This window comes from Balaenoptera musculus, chromosome X, assembly GCF_009873245.2.
Source record: "Balaenoptera musculus isolate JJ_BM4_2016_0621 chromosome X, mBalMus1.pri.v3, whole genome shotgun sequence".
NCBI lineage: Eukaryota > Metazoa > Chordata > Mammalia > Artiodactyla > Balaenopteridae > Balaenoptera > Balaenoptera musculus.
Window position 1 is genome coordinate 41,240,101 of NC_045806.1, and position 22,709 is coordinate 41,262,809.

Consider the following 22,709-nt stretch of genomic DNA (forward strand, 5'->3'; position numbering starts at 1 on the left):
CCTAATCCTGCATTGTTCAAGGGTTTTAAATCAGATAGTGTAATGCCTCCAGCTTTGTTCTTCTTTCTCAAGATTGCTAGTGTGTTGCAGTATTTAACTTACTGCAAGATGTGAACTTACTGCAAATAAGTAAACAGCAATTTAACTTACTGCAACTTTTAGTTTTGTTAGGGTTATACTTAAGTGTTTAATACTTCTGAGTAATTATCAATGGTTTCATATTTTTTATTTTGGAGTCCACGTTTTCATTGCTAACATATAGAAAAACACTTGGTTTTTGTGTGTTTTTCTATGCTTTCTATGACCTTTTCATCTGGAAATAGAGACAGTTTAATTTCTTCCTTTTTATTCTGTATGCCTTTCATTTCCATTTCTTGCCTTATTGTAATGGTTAGAACTTCCAGCACTATGTTGAATAAGAGTCGTGAGAATAGACATCCTTGCCTTGCTCTTGTTCTTCAGTCTTTTATCATGAAGTATAATGTTAGCTGTAGTTTTGTTTTAGATGCTGTTTATCAAATTGAGGGTGTTACTCTGTATTTCTATTTCTATTCTGGTTTTTGCAGGAATGAGTGTTGGATTTCTTCAAGTGCTTTTTCTATATTGATTGATACAATCATGTGATTTTTAAAATCCTGTTAACATGGTGGAGTATATGGATTGATTTTTGAATATTGAACCTGTCTTGCATCCCTGGAATAAACCCTAATTGGTCATGGTATATAATTCCTTTAATATATTAATGAATTATAGTTGCTAATATTTTGTCAAGAAATTTTGCCTCTATATTCATGAGTGATATTGGTGTGTAGTTTTCTTTTTTATACTATATTCATCCAGTTTTGTAATCAGGGAATGTGTTAGTTTCATGTGGTTGCTGCAACAAATTACCACAAACTTGGTGGCTTAAAACAGCAGAAATTTATTCTCTCATAGTTCTAAAGGCCAGAAATCCAAAATAAGCATCACTGGGCGAAAATCAAGGTGTTGACAGGGCTTTACTCCCTGCAGAGGCTCCGGGGGAGAATCTGTTTCTTGCCTCTTTCAGCTTTTGGGGGCTGCAGCTATTCCTTGGATTGTTACTTCATCTCTTCATTCTTCATGGCCAGCATCTTCAAATATCTCTCTACTGTCTTCACATCACTGCCTCTGTGTGCGTCAAATCATCTTTTGCCTCCCTCTTGTAAGGATACATGTGATCACATTTAGAACCCACCTGGATAATACAAGATACTCTCCTTATCGGAAGATCCTTAATCACATCTGTAAAGACCTTTTTATTTTTGCCATGTAAGGTGATATTCATAGATTCCAAGGATTAGGATGTGGATATCTTTTGGGGGCCCCTTTTCACCTATCCTAGGAAAATACTAGCCTCATAGAATGAGTTTGAAAGAATTACCTCCTCTTCTGTTTCCTGTAAGAGATTATGTAATTGTGTTAATTCTTCGTTAAAAGTTTGGTAAAATTCTACAGGGAAACCATCTGGCCAGAGATATCTTTTTTTGGGTGAGTTTTATTTTTTATTTTTAAAAACTTTTATTGGAGTATAGTTGATTTAAAATGTTGTGTTAGTTTCTGCTGTACAGCAAAGTGAATCAGTTATACATATACATATATCCATTCTTTTTAGATTCTTTTATGAGTTTTAAATTATGGATAAATTTTCCTTAATAGTACAGGGCTACTTAAATTATCTATTTCATATTGGATGATTTGTGGTCGTTTGTGGGTTTTGAAGAATTGGTTCATTTCATCTAAGTTATAAGTGTAGAATTGTTCATAGTAATTTCTCTTTTGATGTCCGCTGGGTCTGTAGTGATATTCTTTGTTTCATTCCTGATATTGGTAATTTGTGTCCTCTTTTTTTTTGTCAGTCTTACTAAAAGTTTATCAATTTTATTGATATTTTCAAAGAACCAGCTCTTTGTTTCATTGATTTTTATCTATTGTTTTTCTGTTCAGCTTCATTAATTTCTGTTCTTTTCTATTATTTTCTTCCCTCTCTGTGCTCTGGGTTTATTTTGGTCTTTTTTTCTTTATTTTTAAATTGAAATATAATTGGCATATAACATTATGTAAGTTTAAAGTGACAATGTGTTGTGAGTTCCCTGGTGGCCTAGTGGTTAGGATTCCAGGCTTTCACTGCTGCAGCCTGGGTTTAATCCCTGATGGGGGAGCTGAGATCCCACAAGCTGTCCTGTGCAGCCAAAAAAAACAAGTGACAATGTGTTGACTTGATACATTTATATATTGCAATATGATTATCCCTGTAGCATTAGCAAACACCTCAATCACATCACATAATTATCATTTCTTTTTTGTGGCAGTAACAGTTAAGATCTAGTCTCTTAGCAACTTTGTATAATACAGTATTGTTGACTATAATCACTATTCTGTGCATTAGCTCTCTTGGACTTATTTATCTACTAGTTCCAAGTTTGTACTCTTAACTTATCCTCAATATGGTCTTTTTTCTAGGTTTTTGGTGTGGGACCTTAAATCTTTGATTTGAGACTTTCCTCTTTCAAATGTATGCATTTAGTGCTGTATATTTTCCTCTCAGCAATGCTTTAGATGTGTTCCACAAATTGTAAATATGTATTTTTTTCATTTTCATTCAGTTCATTGTATTTTTTGGATTTCCTTTGAGACTTCCTCTTTGAACCATGGATTATTTAGAAGTGTGTTGTTTCGTTTCTAAGTGTATGGAAATTTTCTTGTTATCTTTCTGTTATTGATTTCTAGTTTGATTCCCGTGTAATCAGAAAAAATACCTTGTATAATTTCAATTCTTCTAAAATTGTTGGGGTTTGTTTTACGGCCCAAGATATGCTATATGTTCCATGGACACTTGAAAGGAATGTGTATTCTGCTGTTGTTGGGTGGTGTGTTCTGTAAGTGTCAGTTAGATCCTGTTGGGTCATTGTGTTGTTGAGAATGCTCATTTTCTGTTTAGCTGTTCTGTAAATTGTTGAGAGAAGGGGTGTTGAAGTTTCCAACTATAATTTGTCTACTTCTCCTTTCAGTTTTATCAGCTTTTGCTTCTGTATTTGCTGCATACACATTTAGAATTGCTTTGTTTTTCTTGATGGATTGACTTTTTTTTCATTATATATCTCTCTCTCTGTCTGGTAATTTTTTTTTCTAAATTCTAATTTATCTGATATTAATATAGCTACTCATGCTTCTAGCTTTATTGAGGTATAGTGGACAATACTTCTGCTTTCTTTTAATTAATGTTTGCATGATATATCTTTTTCCATACTTTTTCCTTCAACCTGCCTATATCACTATATTTGAAGTGACTTTCTTTTAGATACCATATAGTTGAGTCATGTTTTTAATCCTTTCTATGAGTCTCTGTCTTTTACTTGGTGTAGTTAGACCATTCACATTTAATGAAATTAATGATATGTTAGGCCTACATTTACTATTTTTCTTTTCTGTTTGTTCTCTCTGCTTTGTTTTCTGTTTTATTTTTCCCTGTCTTCCTATCAGTTTCTTGAGCATATTTTAGAATTCCATTTTGATTTACGTATAGTGTTTTTGAGTGTATTTCTTTGTATAGCTCATTTAATGGTTGCTCTAGATATTACATTATATACACATAACTTATCATTGTCTATTGCTATCATCATTTTGCCAGTTTGAGTGAAATGTAGAAACCTTGCCTCCCTTTAATCCCCTTTGCAGTCTCCTGTTTATCATTGTCTTAAATATCTTGTCCACATACATTTAGAACCAGATCAAACAGTGTTAAAATTTTTTCCTTTAATTGTCAAACGTAACTTAAAAACTCCAGAGGGGAAGGAAAGTCTATTGCACTTACCCACATTTTCATTTACTGTATTCTTTCTTACTTTGTGGTGTTCCAAGATTCTATATTTTATCTTTCATTTTCTGTTTAGGGAATTTCCTTTAGCCATTCTTTTAAGGTAAGTCTGCTGGTGACAAATTCTATTAGTTTTCCTTCATCTGAGAATATCTTTATTTCTCCTTCATTCCTGGAGGATATTTCATTAGGTATAGGATTCTGTGTTGACAGTTCTTTTCTTTCAGCACTTGAAAAATGTTATGCTACCTCCTATGGCATCTGTGGTTTCTGATGTGAAATCTGCTGTCATTCACATTGTTTTGTAAGGTGTTGTTTCTCTCTCATGGCTTTCAGTGCATATATTTTATTTTATTTTTATTTTTTTAAGATTGATTTATTATTTATTTAATTAATTAATTTATTTTTTACTGCGTTGGGTCTTAGTTGCAGCACGTGGGATCTTCGTTGAGGCAAGTGGGATCTTTTGTTGTGGGGCGCAGGCTCTTCATTGTGGCGCGTGGGCTTTCTCTAGCTGTGGCGTGCGGGTCTTCTCTTCTCTAGTTGTGGCACACAGGCTCCAGGGTGCGTGGGTTCTGTAGTTGTGGCACACTGGTTCCAGAGCACATGGGCCCTGTAGTTTGTGGCATTCAGGCTCTAGCTGAGATGCACGAGCTCAGTAGTTGTGGCATGTGGGCTTAGTTGCCCCACGGCATGTGGGATCTTAGTTCCCTGACCAGGGATCGAACCCGCGTTCCCTGCATTGCAAGGTGGATTCTTTACCACTGGACCACCAGGGAAGTCCCTCAGTACATATATTTTAATCTTTAGTTTTCAGAAGTTTAAGGATGTGTCTTGGTGTGGCTTTCTTTTGTTTTATCCTATTTGTGGTTTGCTCTGTTTCTTGAATCTGTAAATTTATGTCTTTCGCCAAATTGGGACGTTTTCAGCCATTATTTCTTTGTGTACTTTTAAAGCCCCATCCTCTTTCTCCTTTCCTTTTTGTGTTCTGATAACATGAATGTTGGTTCTTTTGCTATAGTCCCACAGGTCCCTGAGGCAGTATTTTTCCAGTTAATTTTGTCCGGGTAATTTCTATTCTTCTGTGTTCCATTTCACTGAGTCTTTCCTCTGTCCCCTCTGTTCTGTTGTTGAGGCCATCCATTGAGGTTTTTTTGTGCTTTTTTGGGGTTGTTTTTTATTTATTTTTTGGCTGTGTTGGGTCTTCGTTGCTGTGCATGGGCTTTCTCTAGTTGTGGCGAGCGGGGGCTACTCTTCGTTGCTGTGCGAGGGCTTCTCATTGCAATGGCTTCTCTTGCTGCAGAGCACAGGCTCTAGGCACACAGGCTTCAGTAGTTGTGGCATGCAGGCCTCAGTAGTTGTGGCTCGTGGGCTCTAGAGCGCAGGCTCAGTAGTTGTGGTGCATGGGCTTAGGTGCTCCGTGGCATGTGGGATCTTCCCAGACCAGGGCTCGAACCCGCATCCCCTGCATTGGCAGGCAGATTCTTAACCATTGCGCCACCAGGGAAGCCCCCACCCATTGAGTTTTTAATTTTAGTTATTGTGTTTGTTAGGTCTAAAATTTCCATTTGGGTCTTTTTTAAAATTAATTAATTAATTTTTTTTATGGCTGTATTGGGTCTTCGTTTCTGTGCGAGGGCTTTCTCTAGTTGCGGCAAGCGGGGCCACTCTTCATCGCGGTGCGCGGGCCTCTCACTATCGCGGCCTCTCTTGTTGCGGAGCACAGGCTCCAGACGCACAGGCTCAGCAATTGTGGCTCACGGGCCTAGTCGCTCCGCGGCATGTGGGATCTTCCCAGACCAGGGCTCAAACCCATGTCCCCTGCATTGGCAGGCAGACTCTCAACCACTGCGCCACCAGGGAAGCCCATTTGGGTCTTTTTTATATCTTCTATTTTTTTCCTGAGACATGCTCACTGAAGCGTTTTTGTGATGACTGATTCAAAATCTTTGCTGGATAATTATCTCTGTTATGTCAGTCTTGATACCTATTGATTTTTTTTTCATTCAGTTTGAGATTTTTCTGGTTCTTGATATGAGTGATTGTCAATTGAAACCTAGGCATTTTTGGTATTATGCTATGAGAATCTTGTTCTTATTTAAACCTGTTTTAGCTGGCTTCCTCTGACTTCACTCCGGCTGGGGAAGAGAGGGCGTCACCTCATTAGTGCCAAGTGGCACTATATATATATACACCACATCTTCTTTATCCATTCATCTGTTGATGGATACAGGATGCTTCTGTGTCTTGACTATTGTAAATAGTGCTGCTATGAACATTAGGGTGCGTGTATTTTTTTGAATTAGAACTTTGTTTTGTATATGGTGTTCAGAGTTTTTAGTCATACTTAGCAGGAGGAATGGGGAAAAGTATATTTACTCTATTTTCCCAGAAGCAGAAATCAGCCTACTTCTTAAGAGAGAAAAAAAATACAGAGCTCATTTCCAGTTCAGATTAAAATTACAGAACTTTTACTTCTTTGCTATTATACTTACATATCTTTTTTTGGTGGAGGTGTTATAATGACATTAACACAATTACTTTCTTGGTTTATCCTATAATATAAAAAATAATGGCAAATGAAGTAAAACTAATAAGAATGGTTACCTTTTCTAAAAAAAAGAAACATTGGGAGTGTTAGATAAATATTTTTCCACGTCCAGAAACAATTTTCTACATAATTTTAGTGGTTACATAGCACTCCATCCTTTGAGCACTTGCAATGGTGGTAAGTTTTCATTATAATTGACAATTTGATGGTGAAACTCCTTGATTTGTTTCTTTACGTACATCCATGATTATTTGTTAAAGATATTTTTTGGGAAATTGAATTTTTGTGTCACAGGAGAGGGTTCACTAAATTGTAAGGAATTCAGTGGATGACAGTGAAAAATCTTCCTCTTCACACTAAATGGTAATACTGTTTGGAGGCTGATGATTCTGGGCAATGCATGGCAACTTTTTCCTGATCAGTGCTCTACCCCTCTCCAGCTCTTCCTTCCCAGATCTTCCAAAAAAGTTCGATATGGCCACATCTCCAGCCAGTTTTTATTTGTTCATTTATTTACTTATTAATTTTGTTTTCCTGTGGTTTTTAGGGAGCTTCTAAGTATAAATAGACAAATATTAGGATAAAAGGAAGGGAAATAAAAAGAAGAAAATATCAAAACAAGTTTTAGAATGTAGGCATGTTGGTCAACAATCCTACACAATTAGAAACTTCGAAGTCTAGATTTATCTCTGATATTCTGGGACGACATAACAGAGTTAGAAGTCCAATCAAACACATGAATTTCAATGCCCCCACAGAGAAATCGATAATTCCTCTATAGTAAAGATTTCCTGATACTTGAGAGTTAAGAAATCTTTTGATGGATCTTCATATGGATGATGGAAACAGTATCTTCAATCACAACTTTGTCATAAATGCTATTACAGGACTCCTATGGCTTTTTCTCTTTTTGAAAATATTTTTTTCATTCAGTGTTTAAGTAAGATTAAAACCTATAAGATTTTGCTTACAGTTAATGAGTGATAAGAGAAAGGGTGAACATAAATTATCCTCTGATTGGGTAATTAAAATGCATCTGACCCAAAGTCAAGTTACTCAGTGATATACCAGTTACTTTGTGTGGGCTTAAGAGTTTTTGACCAAAATACTTCTAAACAAAACATGCCATCTGAGAGCATAGGGATACTGGGTACATAAAATACTACATAAGAAAGTTGATGGAAGGTAGTTGTGTCAGACCTTTAGATTCTTTTTTTTAAAATTGAAGTATAGTTGATTTACAATGTTGTGTTAGTTTCTGCTGCACAGCAAAGTGATTCAGTTATACATACATACATACATACATACATACATACATATATATATATATATGCTTTTTCATTATAGGTTACTACAAGATATTGAATATAGTTCCCTTTGCTATACAGTAGGACCTTATTTATCTATTTTATATATAAGACCTTTAGATTCTTTAGGCTTCTAACAGTTGGTTGCCATATGCAGGGACTTTGCAACCAGTTCGTCGTTATTTTCTCTCTTGACTTTTCTGAGTTACAGTTTTAACCCACACCCACTAAGCAGGATTAAAGAGACACTTTAAAATAAAGATTAGTTGGAAAACATAAAGCAATCCTACATCCCAGTAGAACTTTAGTTGAATTAAATTGTAAGAGAAGTGCAATGATTATTGCACATATTGTTCTAGTCTCACTACATCTGTTGAATAGAATTTGCATTCCAAGTGTTTTCATCTTCACCATCATTGAGTCCTTAATCTGTCTCTCTTCCTTTCTGAAGTCTTCCCCATGCTTTTCTGATACTCCTTTCTGGCTGGTTCTCTTTTTTTCTGAGTTGCTAGATGGTGCACAATTTGAGGGTTCTGATGATGTTGTTATCAAAGAAGTCTGTGCAGGAGGAGCATTACCAAATAAGAAATTGCTAATCAATGTCCAGATGACGTGGCATGGATAAAGTACCATCCCCAACAGTGTCCAAATGTCTCCCCTGGAAGAGTGCACCATGGATGTAGTTGGTCTTTCTGCCTGTGCAGTAAACTGCAATGCTTTTTCTCAAGGAGCATCCAGAGGGAACTGATTTATAAAGGAAGAACCATCAAGAAGACAGAATTGAATTATTGCAACAATGTTTCTTTCTCTAGCATAAGATTCCCTCTTGAATTCCACTTTTGCCTGTTGTCAGCAACGTTCCATTCATGATGCCCAAAGACATCAAGAGAGCTACCGCTTTTTGCAATTCAGACATAGCTTACTTTTTTTCAGGCCCTTATACAAATATGGCCTTCTTTTTGGGTCATTTTATAGAGAGGAGCTAGCAATATTTGCAGATGTGGACCATGCATCCTGCAAAATCCACGTAACCCGATCATGGGCTGTGTTTCTTCTTAGTACCAAAAGTAGGCAACAACAGTTCATTTTTTGTTGCCTGTGGAATGTCACGTGTGGCTCCTGCCAAGGGTATTCCTAAGAATTTCACCATTTGAGTGGGCCCTTAGATTTTTGTTGGATTTATCAACTAGCTTCTGTTGATCATATGTGTCACTATTGCATTTAAGTCAGTCCTAGCTCGATCTTCAGTTTCCAATATTATGATATCATCAATGTAGTTTATTATTATACTTGGGACCTGCATTAAGTTTAAATCCCTTCTAACCAAATTATGACAGTTGAAGTATGACAGCTGGTGAATTCAAATAACATTTTGGCAGTACAGTAAATGTAAATTAGGATCCTTCCCACATGAAAGCAAACTGTAGTTGACTCTTCCTATATTGAGATAGGGAAAAAAGCATTTGCAGGATCAGTCACTGAGAACCAGTCTCCTTTAGCTTCCTGTATTTTTCCACTGTTGAAACCATATCAGGAAGTACTGATGCTGTTAGGTGATACTAATTTATTTAAGCCTTGATGATCTGCTGTTAGTCTCCCTGAGCCATCCGCCTTTTTCATGGGCCACTCAGGGCTATTCTAAGAGAATTTGTTGGACCAGCACTCCAGCTTCTAACATGTCATTAATTAAAATGGTAACTTTTTTTGTCCAACACATTTTCTACACTGCTTCAAAATAACAACTTGTATGAGCTTGGGCAATTATAAAGGTTCTCATTTATCATGTGCAATTAATACTGGCCAAGGGATGAACTTATATTCCTCTTGTTTTATAATACTACGTAGGAGAAGTATTCCCCAGTCAGACATAAATATCCATCTCAGGAATACATTTAGATGAAGGAGATGCACTTCACATAAAGTCTATTCAAATATTCCCATTTTCATGCAGATTTTCACCTTAATTCCATCAACTGTTGCATCCCTATATCCTTTTAATCTAACTGTGGCCCCTGTTAGGACTTGACCAACAGATTTTGGAATCACAGTGCATTATTCTTACATGTCAAAGAGTCCCAGGAAACTTTCTTCTCTGCCCTCTGGCCATTTACCCACATATGTGCATATGGCCTTTGGGTACTCAGCTGGGTGTTGAGCCTGGCTGGAGACTAAGATAAACCTTGAGTCCATACTGATAGTAAATGTATGAACAAGGGAGAAAGGAAAGCTCTTCCTTAAGGTCTAATGGCAACTAGTAATGTGGAAAGAATGATGGAGTTAGAAAAATAACCTTTTGCAACCATTCTAGTTAGTAATAATTAAGCCAAGCAAGAATCATTGATGGATGCCAAAGCTATTGGATGAAAGTTTAATGAGGAACAACACATTTACATAGTTTCAAGGTATGTTCCTACACATTGCTCATTAATTACATAGGGAAAATTGGTAACTTTACAATGGAGAAACCTGACGGACACTACCTTAACTAAATGATCAGAAACATAAAAATTTTAATTTGAAGAGTCCTCATAATCTCATCTTCTGGAGATAACCAGTCTTAACAGTTCAGTAAATATCCCTCAGGAATTCTGAAGTTTTTCTGGATATGACTGTCTGATTGATTGTTCCAGAGACATTTGTTGAGAAGAGTATCCTTTCCCCACTGAATATTCTTTTTTTTTTTAACATCTTTATTGGAGTGTAATTGCTTTACAATGTTGTGTTAGTTTCTGCTATATAACAAAGTGAATCAGCAATACGTATACATATATCCCCATATCTCCTCCCTCTTGCGTCTCCCTCCCACCCTCCCTATCCCACCCCTCTAGGTGGTCACAAAGCACCGAGCTGATCTCCTTGTGCTATGCGTCTGCTTCCCACTAGCTATCTATTTTACATTTGGTAGTGTATATATGTCCATGCCACTCTCTCACTTTGTCCCAGCTTACCCTTCCCCCTCCCCATGTCCTCAATTCCATTCTCTGGTAGGTCTGCATCTTTATTCCCGTCTTGCCCCTAGGTTCTTCATGACCTTTTTTTTTTTTTCCTTAGATTCCATATATATGTGTTAGCATAAAGTATTTGTTTTTCTCTTTCTGACTTACTTCACTCTGTATGACAGACTCTAGGTCGATCCTCCTCACTACAAATAACTCAATTTCGTTTCTTTTTATGGCTGAGTAATATTCCATTGTATATATGTGCCACATCTTCTTTATCCATTCATCTGTCCATGGACACTTAGGTTGCTTCCATGTCCTGGCTACTGTAAATAGTGCTGCAATGAACATTGTGGTACATGACTGTTTTTGAATTATGGTTTTCTCAGGGTATATGCCCAGTAGTGGGATTGCTGGGTCGTATGGTAGTCCTATTTTTAGTTTTTTAAGGAACCTCCATACTGTTCTCCATAGTGGCTGTATCAATTTACATTCCCACCAACAGTGCAAGAGGGTTCCCTTTTCTCCACACCCTCTCCAGCATTTATTGTTTGTAGATCTTTTGATGATGGCCATTCTGACTGGTGTGAGGTGATACCTCATTGTAGTTTTTTTTTTTTTTTTTTACCTCATTGTAGTTTTGATTTGCATTTCTCTAATGATTAGTGATGCTGAGCATCCTTTCATGTGTCTGTTAGGACATCTGTGTGTCTTCTTTGGAGAAATATCTATTTAGGTCTTCTGCCCATTTTTGGATTGGGTTGTTTGTTTTTTTGATATTGAGCTGTATGAGCTGTTTGTATATTTTGGAGATTAATCCTTTGTCAGTTGCTTCGTTTGCAAATATTTTCTCCCATTCTGAGGGTTGTCTTTTCGTCTTGTTTATGGTTTCCTTTGCTGTGCAAAAGCTTTAAAGTTTCATTAGGTCCCATTTGTTTATTTTTGTTTTTATTTCCATTTCTCTAGGAGGTCCCTACTGAATATTCTTGACACCTTTGTCAGACATCAATTGATCATATATGTGTGAATCTATTTCTAAACTCTATTTTGTCTCATGGATATCTTTTTTTAAAAATTTATTTATTTATTTTGGCTGCACCAGCTCTTAGTTGCGGAATGCAGGATCTTTGTTCCGGCATGTGGGATCTTTGTTCCGGCATGCAGGATCTTTTTTTTTTTTTTTTTTTTTAGTTGTGGCATGTGGACTTAGTTGTGGCATGCATGTGGGATCTAGTTCCCTGACCAGGGATTGAACCTGGGCCCCCTGCATTGGGAGCGTGGAGTCTTACCCACTGGACCACCAGGGAAGCCCCTCTCATGTATATCTTTACAAAAATACTACACTGTTTTGAAAACTGTAGCTTTATAAGTCTTGAAATGAGGTAATGTCAGTCCTCTAACTTTTTTCTTCTTGTTCAAAATTGCTCTGACTAGTCTAAGTCTTGTGGTTTTATTTCTATATTAATTTTAGAATCAGCTTGTCCATTTTTAGTTCTTAAATTTCTTTATTGATTGTGATCAGTGTTGCTTGTAATATTTCAATTTTAAGGAACTTACTGAGATTGTTTTCTTTGTGCCCTAGTATATGATCAAGTTTTGTGAATGTTCCATGTACACCTGAGAAAAAGTATATTCTGTATGATCTGGGTATAGTGTTTCTTTCTTTTGTTCTTTCCTTCTCTCTCCCTTCCTTCCTCCCTCCCTCCCTCCCTCCCTTTTTCTCTCTCTTTAAAAGTCTCCCATTAGAGAAAGCTTCTATTTCTTCTTGTATCTCTGTAGTTTTCAGCTTATGTAGGCTTTTGCTGTGTTACTTTGTGCATAGATATTTACAAATATCTTTATTGTTATATCTTCATTGTGAACAGGGCTTGTAACATTACGAAGTATCCTACTTTATCTTGTATAATTGCTTTTGGAATTCTACTCTGTCTGGTATCAGGATTTCAATCCCTGCTTTTATATTGTTTTCATTTGTTAAATCTTTGTCCATCTTTTTAACTTTAGCCTTTTTGAAAGACCATTTTAAGCATGTCTCTTGTATACAGCATTGTGTTGGGTTCTGCTTTACAAGGCAATGTGAAAACCTTTTTCTTTTTTTTTTTAAATTTTATTTATTTATTTATTTATTTATTTTTTGGCTGTGTTGGGTCTTCGTTTCTGTGCGAGGGCTTTCTCTAGTTGCGGCAAGCGAGGGCCACTCTTCATCGCGGTGCGCGGGCCTCTCACTGTTGTGGCCTCTCTTGTTGCGGAGCACAGGCTCCAGATGCGCAGGCTCAGTAATTGTGGCTCACGGGCCTAGTTGCTCCGCGGCATGTGGGATCTTCCCAGACCAGGGCTCGAACCCGTGTCCCCTGCATTGGCAGGCGGATTCTCAACCACTGAGCCACCAGCGAAGCCTGAAAACCTTTTTCTTTTAATAGATGAAGTAAGCCCATTCACATTTATTTGTATTACTGTTTGGTAATATAAATAATACAAATTTGTTCTCAGTTCTCTCATTTTATCTTATGATGTAATTACTGTGTGTATTTGTTATATTTACTGTGTTTCTTTTTCTATTGAGTGTTTCCTCTAAACTTTTTTTTGGTAGTTAGGAAGACTTGTATTTTTATGCTGGTGGTTACCTTTGTGTTAATCCTTTTTATAGTACTCTTAGTCAACCCTTTTATCTTTCTTTTTATTTACATATTTATTTATAAAATTGTATATATTTAAGGTGTACAGCATGATGATTTGATATACATATACATAGTGAAATGATTCCTACAGTTAAGCTAATTAACATATCATCTCCTTACATAGTTACCATTTTTTGTGTGTGATGAGTGCACCTGAAATTTACTCTCTTAGAATATTTCCATTGTTCAATACAGTGTTAAGTATAGTCATCATGCTTGTATATTAGATCTCTAGACTTTATTCATCCTACATAAATGTAATTTTATAATCTTTGACCAACATCTCTCCTCATTTCCCCCATACACTTGGTAACCACCATTCTACTCTTTGCTTCTGAGTTTGACTTTTTAATTTTTTTTTTAGATTCCACATATTAGTGAGATCATACAATATTTGTCTTTCTGTCTGACTTATTTCACTTAGCATAATGTCCTCCAGGTTCATCCATGTTGTTGCAAATGGCAGGATTTCCTTCTTTCTCATGGCTGAATACTACTCCACTCTATATATACCAGATCTTTTTTATCCATTCATCCACTGATGGACACTTAGGTTATTTCCATATATTGGCTATTGCAAATAATGTTGCAATGAACATGGGAGTGCAGATACCTATTCGGGGTAGTGATTTCATTTCCTTTGGATATATACCCAGAAGCAGGACCACTGGATCATACAGTAGTTCTAGTTTTAATTACTTGAGAAATCTTCACATTGTTTTCCATAATGGCTTTACCAATTTACCTTTTTTAAATTAATCTTTTACCATCTAATTTGTCTCTCATCTGTTACCTATACAGCAGTAAATGATCTTATTCAGTTTCCCCCTTTTTCTTTCTCTTCTCCCATATTTTAGTTGTATTTTTTCTACTTTGTCAGGACACTTAGTGTTTATACATTATCCTTCAACCCATGACCCCAGCCTTATTTTAGTCTTAGCTTTACCGTTAAATATATGAAATGCTTACTGTCAGTCCTTTTGCCAGAATTTTCCCATTCATTGTTTTTGGTTGAAGCTCATTGTTTAGTATAGTGCTATCCAGTAACACTTCCTTCAGTGTTGGGAATGTTCTGTATCTGTGCTGTCCAGTACTGTCCAGTACTGTAACCAGCCACATGTGGCTACTGAGCACTGGAAATGTGCCTAGTGTGACTGAAGAACTGAATTTTTAATTTTATTCCATTTTAATTCATCAAAATTTAAACTCAGATAGCCACATGTGGTTAGTGGCTACCATATTAAACAGTGCAGCTCTAGCAAATTCCTTAGGAAGGGCACACATATTCTGGCCTATTCAAAACTTTTTCTGATGGCCTTGATACTTGAAGGGTATCTTGGCTGGATATAATTTCCTTTATTTGTACTTTCTTTCCTTAAGTTTCTTGAATGTGCTGTTCTACTATTGCCTTGCTTTCTACATTGTTTTTGAGAAATTGATGCCGATCTAATTCTTTTGCCTGGAGGCCCTGAGGAATATTTTTCTTTGCCTTTAAATTCTAATAGTTTTAATTAGGATATATCTCAGAGTTGATTGTTCCAAGTCAATTTTCCTTGGTATCCAGTGGGCCCTTTGATTGTGTTGAGGTTTGTTTTATGATCCAGTATATGGTCTAGCTTGGTGAATATTCCATGGGTACTTGAAGAAACAGTTAATCTCAGTTTTTGAGTGAAATGTTCTACAATTCATTGGATGATTGGTGGTGTTCAGTTTTTCTGTATCCTTGTTGATTTTCACTCATCACTAAAAGAGGTGATGAAAGTTGGCAGCCGTATTTGTGGATTGTCCCATTTCTTCTTTCAGTTTTGCTTCATGTATTTTGAAGCTATATTGTTAGGGCAATCTCCCCCACACCCCTGTTCCCAGGGCTTCCCCATCTTGGTCCTCTAGCTGGACAGTTGGGGCTTTCATCTCCATCCTGGCACTCACTTTCTGCAACTAGGTTTACCCTTGGGGCCAAGTGGTGAGAGGTTAGAAAAAAGGCAATGGGGATCCTTCCCATACTCTTCAGACCACTATTCCTCTGGCCAAAGAAGAGGATTCCTCTCCCTTAGAGTTTGAGGGGCCTGCTGCTGCAAGGTTGCATCTTTGGCACTGGGATTTACTTTGGGGCAGGACTGCATGAGAAAGAAAAGAGGCTTTTTCTCATTTTCTCTGTCCCACAAGATCCCCTCCCACCCCCTTTCAGTCTTCATGTCATATTGGTGTACCTGCTGACTCTGTATTTGATGCCTCTCTCAAGCTCTGTGTTCTCCTAGCCACCCAGTTTATTCTGGTGGCTTCAGCTAGTGCTGAAATGCTACTGTCTCTCAATCCTTCATCTATCCTAGCCTCCTCTCACAGATCCAGCATCATATATGCACCTTCCAGCTGGATGTCTCTATCAGTATGTGACATAAACACTCCAGCTCAGGTCCAAGATCTATCTCAATTTCCCCTTCTGCCAACCCACTGTCTTTCCTGTTTTGCTACTCTGAATATTGTGGCACCAGCCTCAACCCAGCTGTTCATGCTTTTATCCTGGGAGTAATATTCTCTCCCTTTCTCCTACTTGACAGTACTTCTGTATAACTTATAAATCTAACTATATTGTGTGAAGGTCAGAAAATATTCTGATCATATAAAGAGTCAAGTATTTTGGAGATTGATGATCTACAGAAAAAAAAAAGGTGAAAATCCCTCCACTGTCTGCCCCTGAATATCTCTCTAGCCCTTTATCTCATCACAGCCCAAAGCACTGTTTTCCTGTCATACTGTGCTATTTGTAGTTCTGTAAATCACCATGTGTGTTTCATGTCTTCCTGCCTTTTCTCATACTACTGCCCCATGTTCGTGAGGGAGATTATATTCTTGTTTAAGGATTCAAAGCTCTACCTCCCCAGTAACACAAGGTGGAATCTTATTCCATCCCTTGTGAAAGCCCATTGCACCCTGTACACATGTCCAGCATAGCTCCTGTAACATCTCATCACAGGTGTGTGTTCACATACAGTCATACCTCCGAAATATTGGAGGTTTGGTTCCAGACCACTGCAATAAAGAAAATATCTCAATAAAGCGAGACACATGAATTTTTTGGTTTCCCGGTGCATATAAAAGTTACATTGGCATTATATACTGTAGTCTATTAAGTGTGTAATAACATTATGTTTAAAAAAACCAATGTACATACCTTAATTAAAAAATACTTTATTGCTTAAAAATGCTAACCATCATCTGACAATACAGGGTTGCCACAAACCTTCAATTTGTAAAAAACGTGATATCTGTGAAGCACAATAAAGTGAAGTGCAGTAAAACACGGCATGCCTGTGCAAGTCTCCTTATTGGGGTACGAGCTCCTTGAGAGCAGGCACTCTATCTTTGTTTCCCCAGCAACTGGGACAGGTCCAGGCACAGAGTGTTAACTCAGTAGTCAGTGGTCTTTTCTCCATGAATTGAAAAATTAATACACTAGCAGGACTGTTCTGTGTTTTCTTCCCCCAAAGTATAGTATCAAGCAAGACAGGGTCAGGTTTCCAGTGCCAGCTAAAAATTGTCACTTGCTATCTGCCTCTACAAGGATGAAGTCACTAGCCACTGCAGTCACTGACCTTCAACATACCCTGAAAGGAGTTCAGGGTGGAGATCAGGAATGAGGTACTCTGTGCTCTGGGAAAAACTGGCAGAGCAGGCCTTCAGATAGTTAGATATTTTCAGGAGAAAATTTTCTGAACTCAATTTCTTGCATCTTCTCATATCTAGCAAAGCACTAAAACCATTAACGGAAACATCTGCTCCTTCTGACTAGCAGCAACCTTCTACCAAGATGTGTGCTTAATTGCATGTACCTCCTTCACCAAAATCACATATATACTGACCTCCCCCCTTGCCTCTTCGGAGCAGTTCCTCAGAGCTATCTGAGAGGCTGTCTCCTGAGCTATAGTCTTCATTTTGCCCCAAATAAAACTTAACCCACAACTCTCACGTTGTGCTTTTTTTTTTTTCAGTTGACACCAGTGTAGCTTTTTCTAGTCAACTGTCAAAAGTGCTCTATTGAAAGAATTAGTTCCCACACATCTTTTCCATGTGTCCCATTCTGATCATTGCAGATTGTTGTTACAGGGATCTGTGTCATTTGAAGACGTGGCTGTGGATTTTACCCGACAGGAGTGGTACAGACTGGACCCTTCCCAGAGGACCATGCACAAGGATGTGATGCTGGAGAATTACAGCAACCTGGCATCAGTGGGTGAGGATTATTGTCCATGTAACTCCTGGTAGCATGTGTTTCCTTTCTTGGTTGCTGTAACCTGGGCAGCCTTTGTAGAGTTCAGTAATACTTTAGTTCTACATTCAAGGGGTCACAGATGATTTATCAGTTTGGGGCACCAGGAAGAGTGTGTGTGTTCTCGCTTCCCCCAATGAAAGGTTTCAATGGGCGCCCTTCCTTGTGCAGCTCATGAAGATGCACCTTTCTCCTCCATCAGAGGCCCTAAAGCTCAGACAACTTGGCCCACGTCCTGTGCCATTTCCCATTAACAGGCCTCTGCGTGGCCAAACCAGAGATGATCTTCAAGTTGGAGCGAGGGGAAGAACTGTGGATATTAGAGGAGGAATCCTCAGGCCATGGTTACCCAGGTGAGTGAGCAAGAACTAGGCATATGGAAAATAGGGGAAATAAGAGCTCAGGAATTCAGGTCAAAGGTTAAGTTTGTGCAGTGTTTTTCAGGAATCTCTTTTCACAGGCCCTTGCTCTTTGAAAATGACCGGAGGACAAAGGTCTATATGCTTTAGATACCTAAATCCTACATCCCAATATCCTACTCACACTTAAGTGCTCTCTCCTATTTTATCTCAATCTTTGTAGTCATTTACCACTCTTATCTTTCCCTGCCTGCCTCAGCTTAGGCATTTATTCTTAGCTAGTCTGTCTCTCTTTAGTATTCTCAATTGCCTTCCTTCCTTCCATTGCCTTGGATGCCTTCTGTTGTCAAGCAATCATTCATACATTCATTAAGTCATCTACCAAATCTTAAATGAGGTCAACTATATGCTGGTCACATTCTAGGTGTGGGGATCCAGTAGTGAGTAAAGTAATATCTCTGTTCTCCTGGAGCTTGCAGTCTAATGAGGGAAAGAGACCAGAAACAAACAAGTACATGGTGTTTGGTGGTGAAAAGAATATCAATTCAAGATAAGAATAGACAGTGATGGGGTTTGTGCTTTTGGGGAATGTGGTCAGAGAAGACTCTTTGGGGAAGTTAACATTAGTGCACCAACATCAGTGAAGTGAGAGAGACAGAGCCATGTGGAATTTTAGTATTCTGAGCAGAGAGAACAGTAAGTGCCAAGCCTAGTCTGAGCAATATATCATAGGAACAGCAAAGATGCTGGTGTGGCTTAAGTGTGGGTGGTGAGAGTGTTAAGAGGTGATATCAGAGAGTTAGCTGGGGGCTAAATTATGTAGAATTTTTATAGGCTTTGTTTAGCATTTTAATTTTACACTGTGACAAGGGAAAACCTATGTTGGGTTTTGAGTGAGAGTGATATGATCTGATTTGTTTTTAAAGGCTCTCTCTCACTGCTGTGTGCCAACAATTCTGTTGGGGGTAATGCCCTCAGTCATGATAATGACCTTCAGCATCAGAAGATTCAAACTTTGGATCAAACTGTTGAATATGGGAAAGCCTTCTACAAGAGAACAGGCTTTGTTGGACATAAAAGAACACACACAGGAGAGAAAAACTTTGAATGTCATGAATGTGGGAAAACTTACTGCAGGAAATCAAATCTTATTGAACATCTGAGAATACACACAGGCGAGAGACCCTATAAATGTGGTGAATGTGCAAAAACCTTTAGTGCAAGATCATACCTCATTGCTCATCAGAAAACTCACACAGGGGAGAAGCCCTTTGAATGTAATGAATGTGGAAAATCTTTTGGCAGGAAGTCACAACTCATTCTGCATCGGAGAACACACACAGGAGAGAGACCCTATGAATGCACTGAGTGTGGGAAAACCTTTTCTGAGAAGGCAACCCTCATGATTCATCAGAGAACTCACACAGGGGAGAAACCCTATGAATGTGGCGAATGTGGGAAAACATTTCGTGTTAAGATATCCCTTACTCAACACCAGAGAACTCACACAGGGGAGAAACCCTATGAATGTGGTGATTGTGGGAAAAACTTTCGTGCAAAAAAATCCCTAAACCAACATCAAAGAATTCACACAGGCGAGAAACCCTATAAATGTGGTGAATGTGGGAAATGCTTCAGAATGAAGATGACTCTCAATAATCACCAGAGAACTCATACAGGTGAAAAACCCTATCAGTGTAACGAATGTGGGAAATCTTTCAGGGTGCACTCATCTCTCGGAATACATCAGCGAATTCACACAGGAGAGAAACCTTATGAATGTAATAAATGCGGTAATGCCTTCTATGTCAAAGCACGCCTCATTGAACATCAGAGAATGCATTCAGGAGAGAAACCCTATGAATGTAGTGAATGTGGAAAAATCTTCAGTATGAAGAAATCCCTGTGTCAACATCGGAGAACTCACATAGGAGAGAAACTTTATGAATGAAGTGAATGCAGAAATGCCTTCTATGTGCAAGTATGCCTCATTGACAGAGGAGAGAGACCCTTTGAATGTCAAGAATGTGGGAAAGCCTTCTGCCAGAAAGCACTTCTCACAGAACATCAGATAACTCACTTAGGCCAGCCCTTGCCTTGTACTATGGAGAAAGCTTCTCTAAGAAGATTCCCCTCATCATTTGACCAAGCCCTTTGGGCCATCTGATTACTGGTGCACACAGAGTGCACTTGTAACAATTTGGCTCTTACATTGGTGTGAAAATTGTCCTGATCCCCTTAGGGAGTGGCTCACTGTTGTTTTCATTTCATTTGGATTTTCCTAATTAGTGGTGAGGTTAAACATTGGCTTACCTGTTGACTGGCCATTTGTTTTATTTCATCTGTGCAATGACTGTTCATATCCTTTGCTCATTGTTTTCTAATGGGCTGTTTATCTTTTACTTCTTGGTTTAAATGTTGTTTTTCTTGTTTTTTTAATATATGAAAATATAAAAATCATTTTTCAGTCATGTGTGTTGCAAATATCTCCCCTCAGACTGTGACTGGTTCTTTAATTTTTTTAACTCTTTTCTTCTGCTGAGGTTTTATGTTTTCATATTATTGGTTTCAAGATGATAATATTCTCCTATACTTTCCTCTAAAGTGAAGGTTTCACTTTCAACATTTAGAATTTTAATCTACCCTAAATTTTTTCTGTGTGATATGAAGTCTACAATATATAATGCTGCATTTCTTTTAAATACTTTACATCAGTGGTATCACACTATTTTAAAACTTATGCAACTTGCTTTTTTTCATGAAATGTTACATTTCCAAGATCTATCCATGTTGATAAATATATTTATTTATCTCTCCATTCCCCTAGTGAAAGACATTTGTATGGTTTTTGTGCTTAGTGTTTAAATCTAGAAGTGGAAATGATGGGTCCAGGGTGTAGATAGTATGCCAGTTATTAATCTATTGTGCTTCAGCTCCGAACCTACCATTCTATACTGGACTTTGTGATGCTGGGGCCATGACTCTACAGAACACATTTCTGTCTTGCCAGCTGCTACTCCCTGTTGGGTCTTACCGGTAAGAGATACTAAATATAAATATTGAGCCTGCAGAAGGAAGAAGGGACTTGCTCCTTTTTTCCTTCCGGTTGGCTCCCTGTTCATCTGAGTGTCAGCCCAGCATTGCTTCTTCACTTGGGCAGCAGCAGTTCCTCATGGTAGCAGCAGTTTAATCCAGTTTGCACTTTTCCAGCACTAACAGCTTTAGGGTACCCCAGCCCCTCAGAGACCTAGCAGCATCTGGCTGGTGCCACCTCCTTAGAGGTATGAATCCCAGTCACATGAGACCCCGCTTCCAACCTTCTATTTTTAATAATTCCAACTTCTTCCCTTGTTACCTTAGGCCAGCTGCTTTCTGCAGTTGCTACCTCCATGATAATTTTAATGTTCTCTTTTTCTCTTTTAAGTTATGTGGTTAATAACTTCATCACTAGTTAAAAATTCATTTTAAGTTCTCTCTGTTAAAATAATCATTATGGTTTCTGTCTCCTAACTGGGTTCTGATTGATATAGAAGTTTTTCAACTTGACTAAATTTTAAAGTTAAAAAAATTGCACTAATTTACACTCTCATGAGCAGTTTGAGAAAAAGTTTACATTTTCCCACATATTCACCAGGACTTATCTGTTCTTTTTAAATTGTTGCCGATCTGAAAGGTGTAAAATGGCTTTAAGCCTCCCATCCATGAATATGGTTTGTCTTTTTATTTAACTCACCTTTTTAAATTTTAAATAGTATTGTATGGTTTTCTCTAAGAAATTGTCTTGAAAGTTAATCTTTTAATAGAAAATTTGCTCATATACATGTATATACATATATATTTAAAAATATTATGATGTATTATGGGGTATATATATATTTATATGTAATATATGTATCTATATATACGTATATAAGTGTGTGTGTATACATGTGTGTGTATGTCTCCCCAGAAAACATTTCTGTTTTATATATTCATTTTATTTTACCCACATATTTACCACTTTGGTTGCTCTTCATTCTTTTCTGCATTTCCTCCAGGATCATTTTCTTCTTTGCCTGAAAAATATCCTTTAGAGTTTTCTTTAGTGGAGGTCTATTAATGATAAACCTCTCAACCTTGTGAATATTTTCTCTTGCACTTTTTTGATAAACAAAAGTGAATCCTTACCTTTAGTACTTGGTAGCACTGTGCCATAGTAAATTGATGCTAAATTAAATACTTTTTTTTGATTTTATCCCTGAGTGTTCCATAATGATTATGACAACCCAGGATATTTGAATTAATCACCAGATGCCCCCCAATACATCATACACTTGAATATACATATTACACTTTCTTCACTTTGTATATAGCATGCCCTCATCCTCATTTACTAATTATTAAGTTTATCAAGATGATATCTCATCAGTTCTTCCAATCTTCATCTCATCCATTAAAAAAACTAAATTTGATGTTTTAAAATTATTATTATTATGGAAAATGTCAAACATAAATAAAAGTAATCTATAGTGACAGAAAGCAGATGAGTGATTGCCTCTGGGGTAGGAATTAACTCCTAAGAGGTAGGAGGGAACTTCCCAGGGTGATGGAACTATTCTGTATCTTGACTGGAGTGGATGTTAATGGGGATACACAAGGTCATCAAATGAGTAAACTTAAGATTTGTGCATTTTATTTTATGTAAATTATATGTCAATTAAAATTTTAAAACAACAATAAAGAGTTCCCTGTTCCCATATCAGGAGTCAAATGTGGGCTGCTTGGGAGAAAACC

At 37.5% G+C, this 22,709-nt stretch overlaps 1 protein-coding gene across 2 annotated transcripts in view; it reads left to right on the forward strand.

Moving 5' to 3' along the window:
• The window catches only part of ZNF157 (zinc finger protein 157), a 28,995-nt gene extending 8,495 nt beyond the window's left edge, over positions 1-20,500 (forward strand). For both annotated transcript variants that reach the window (XM_036839647.1, XM_036839648.1), the window contains 3 exons: positions 17,402-17,541; positions 17,835-17,930; positions 18,863-20,500. In XM_036839647.1, the coding sequence (XP_036695542.1) occupies positions 17,402-17,541; positions 17,835-17,930; positions 18,863-19,887 (1,261 nt within the window). In that variant the 3' untranslated portion in view covers positions 19,888-20,500. The remainder of the gene's footprint in view (positions 1-17,401; positions 17,542-17,834; positions 17,931-18,862) is intronic.
• Positions 20,501-22,709: the final 2,209 nt, after the last annotated feature.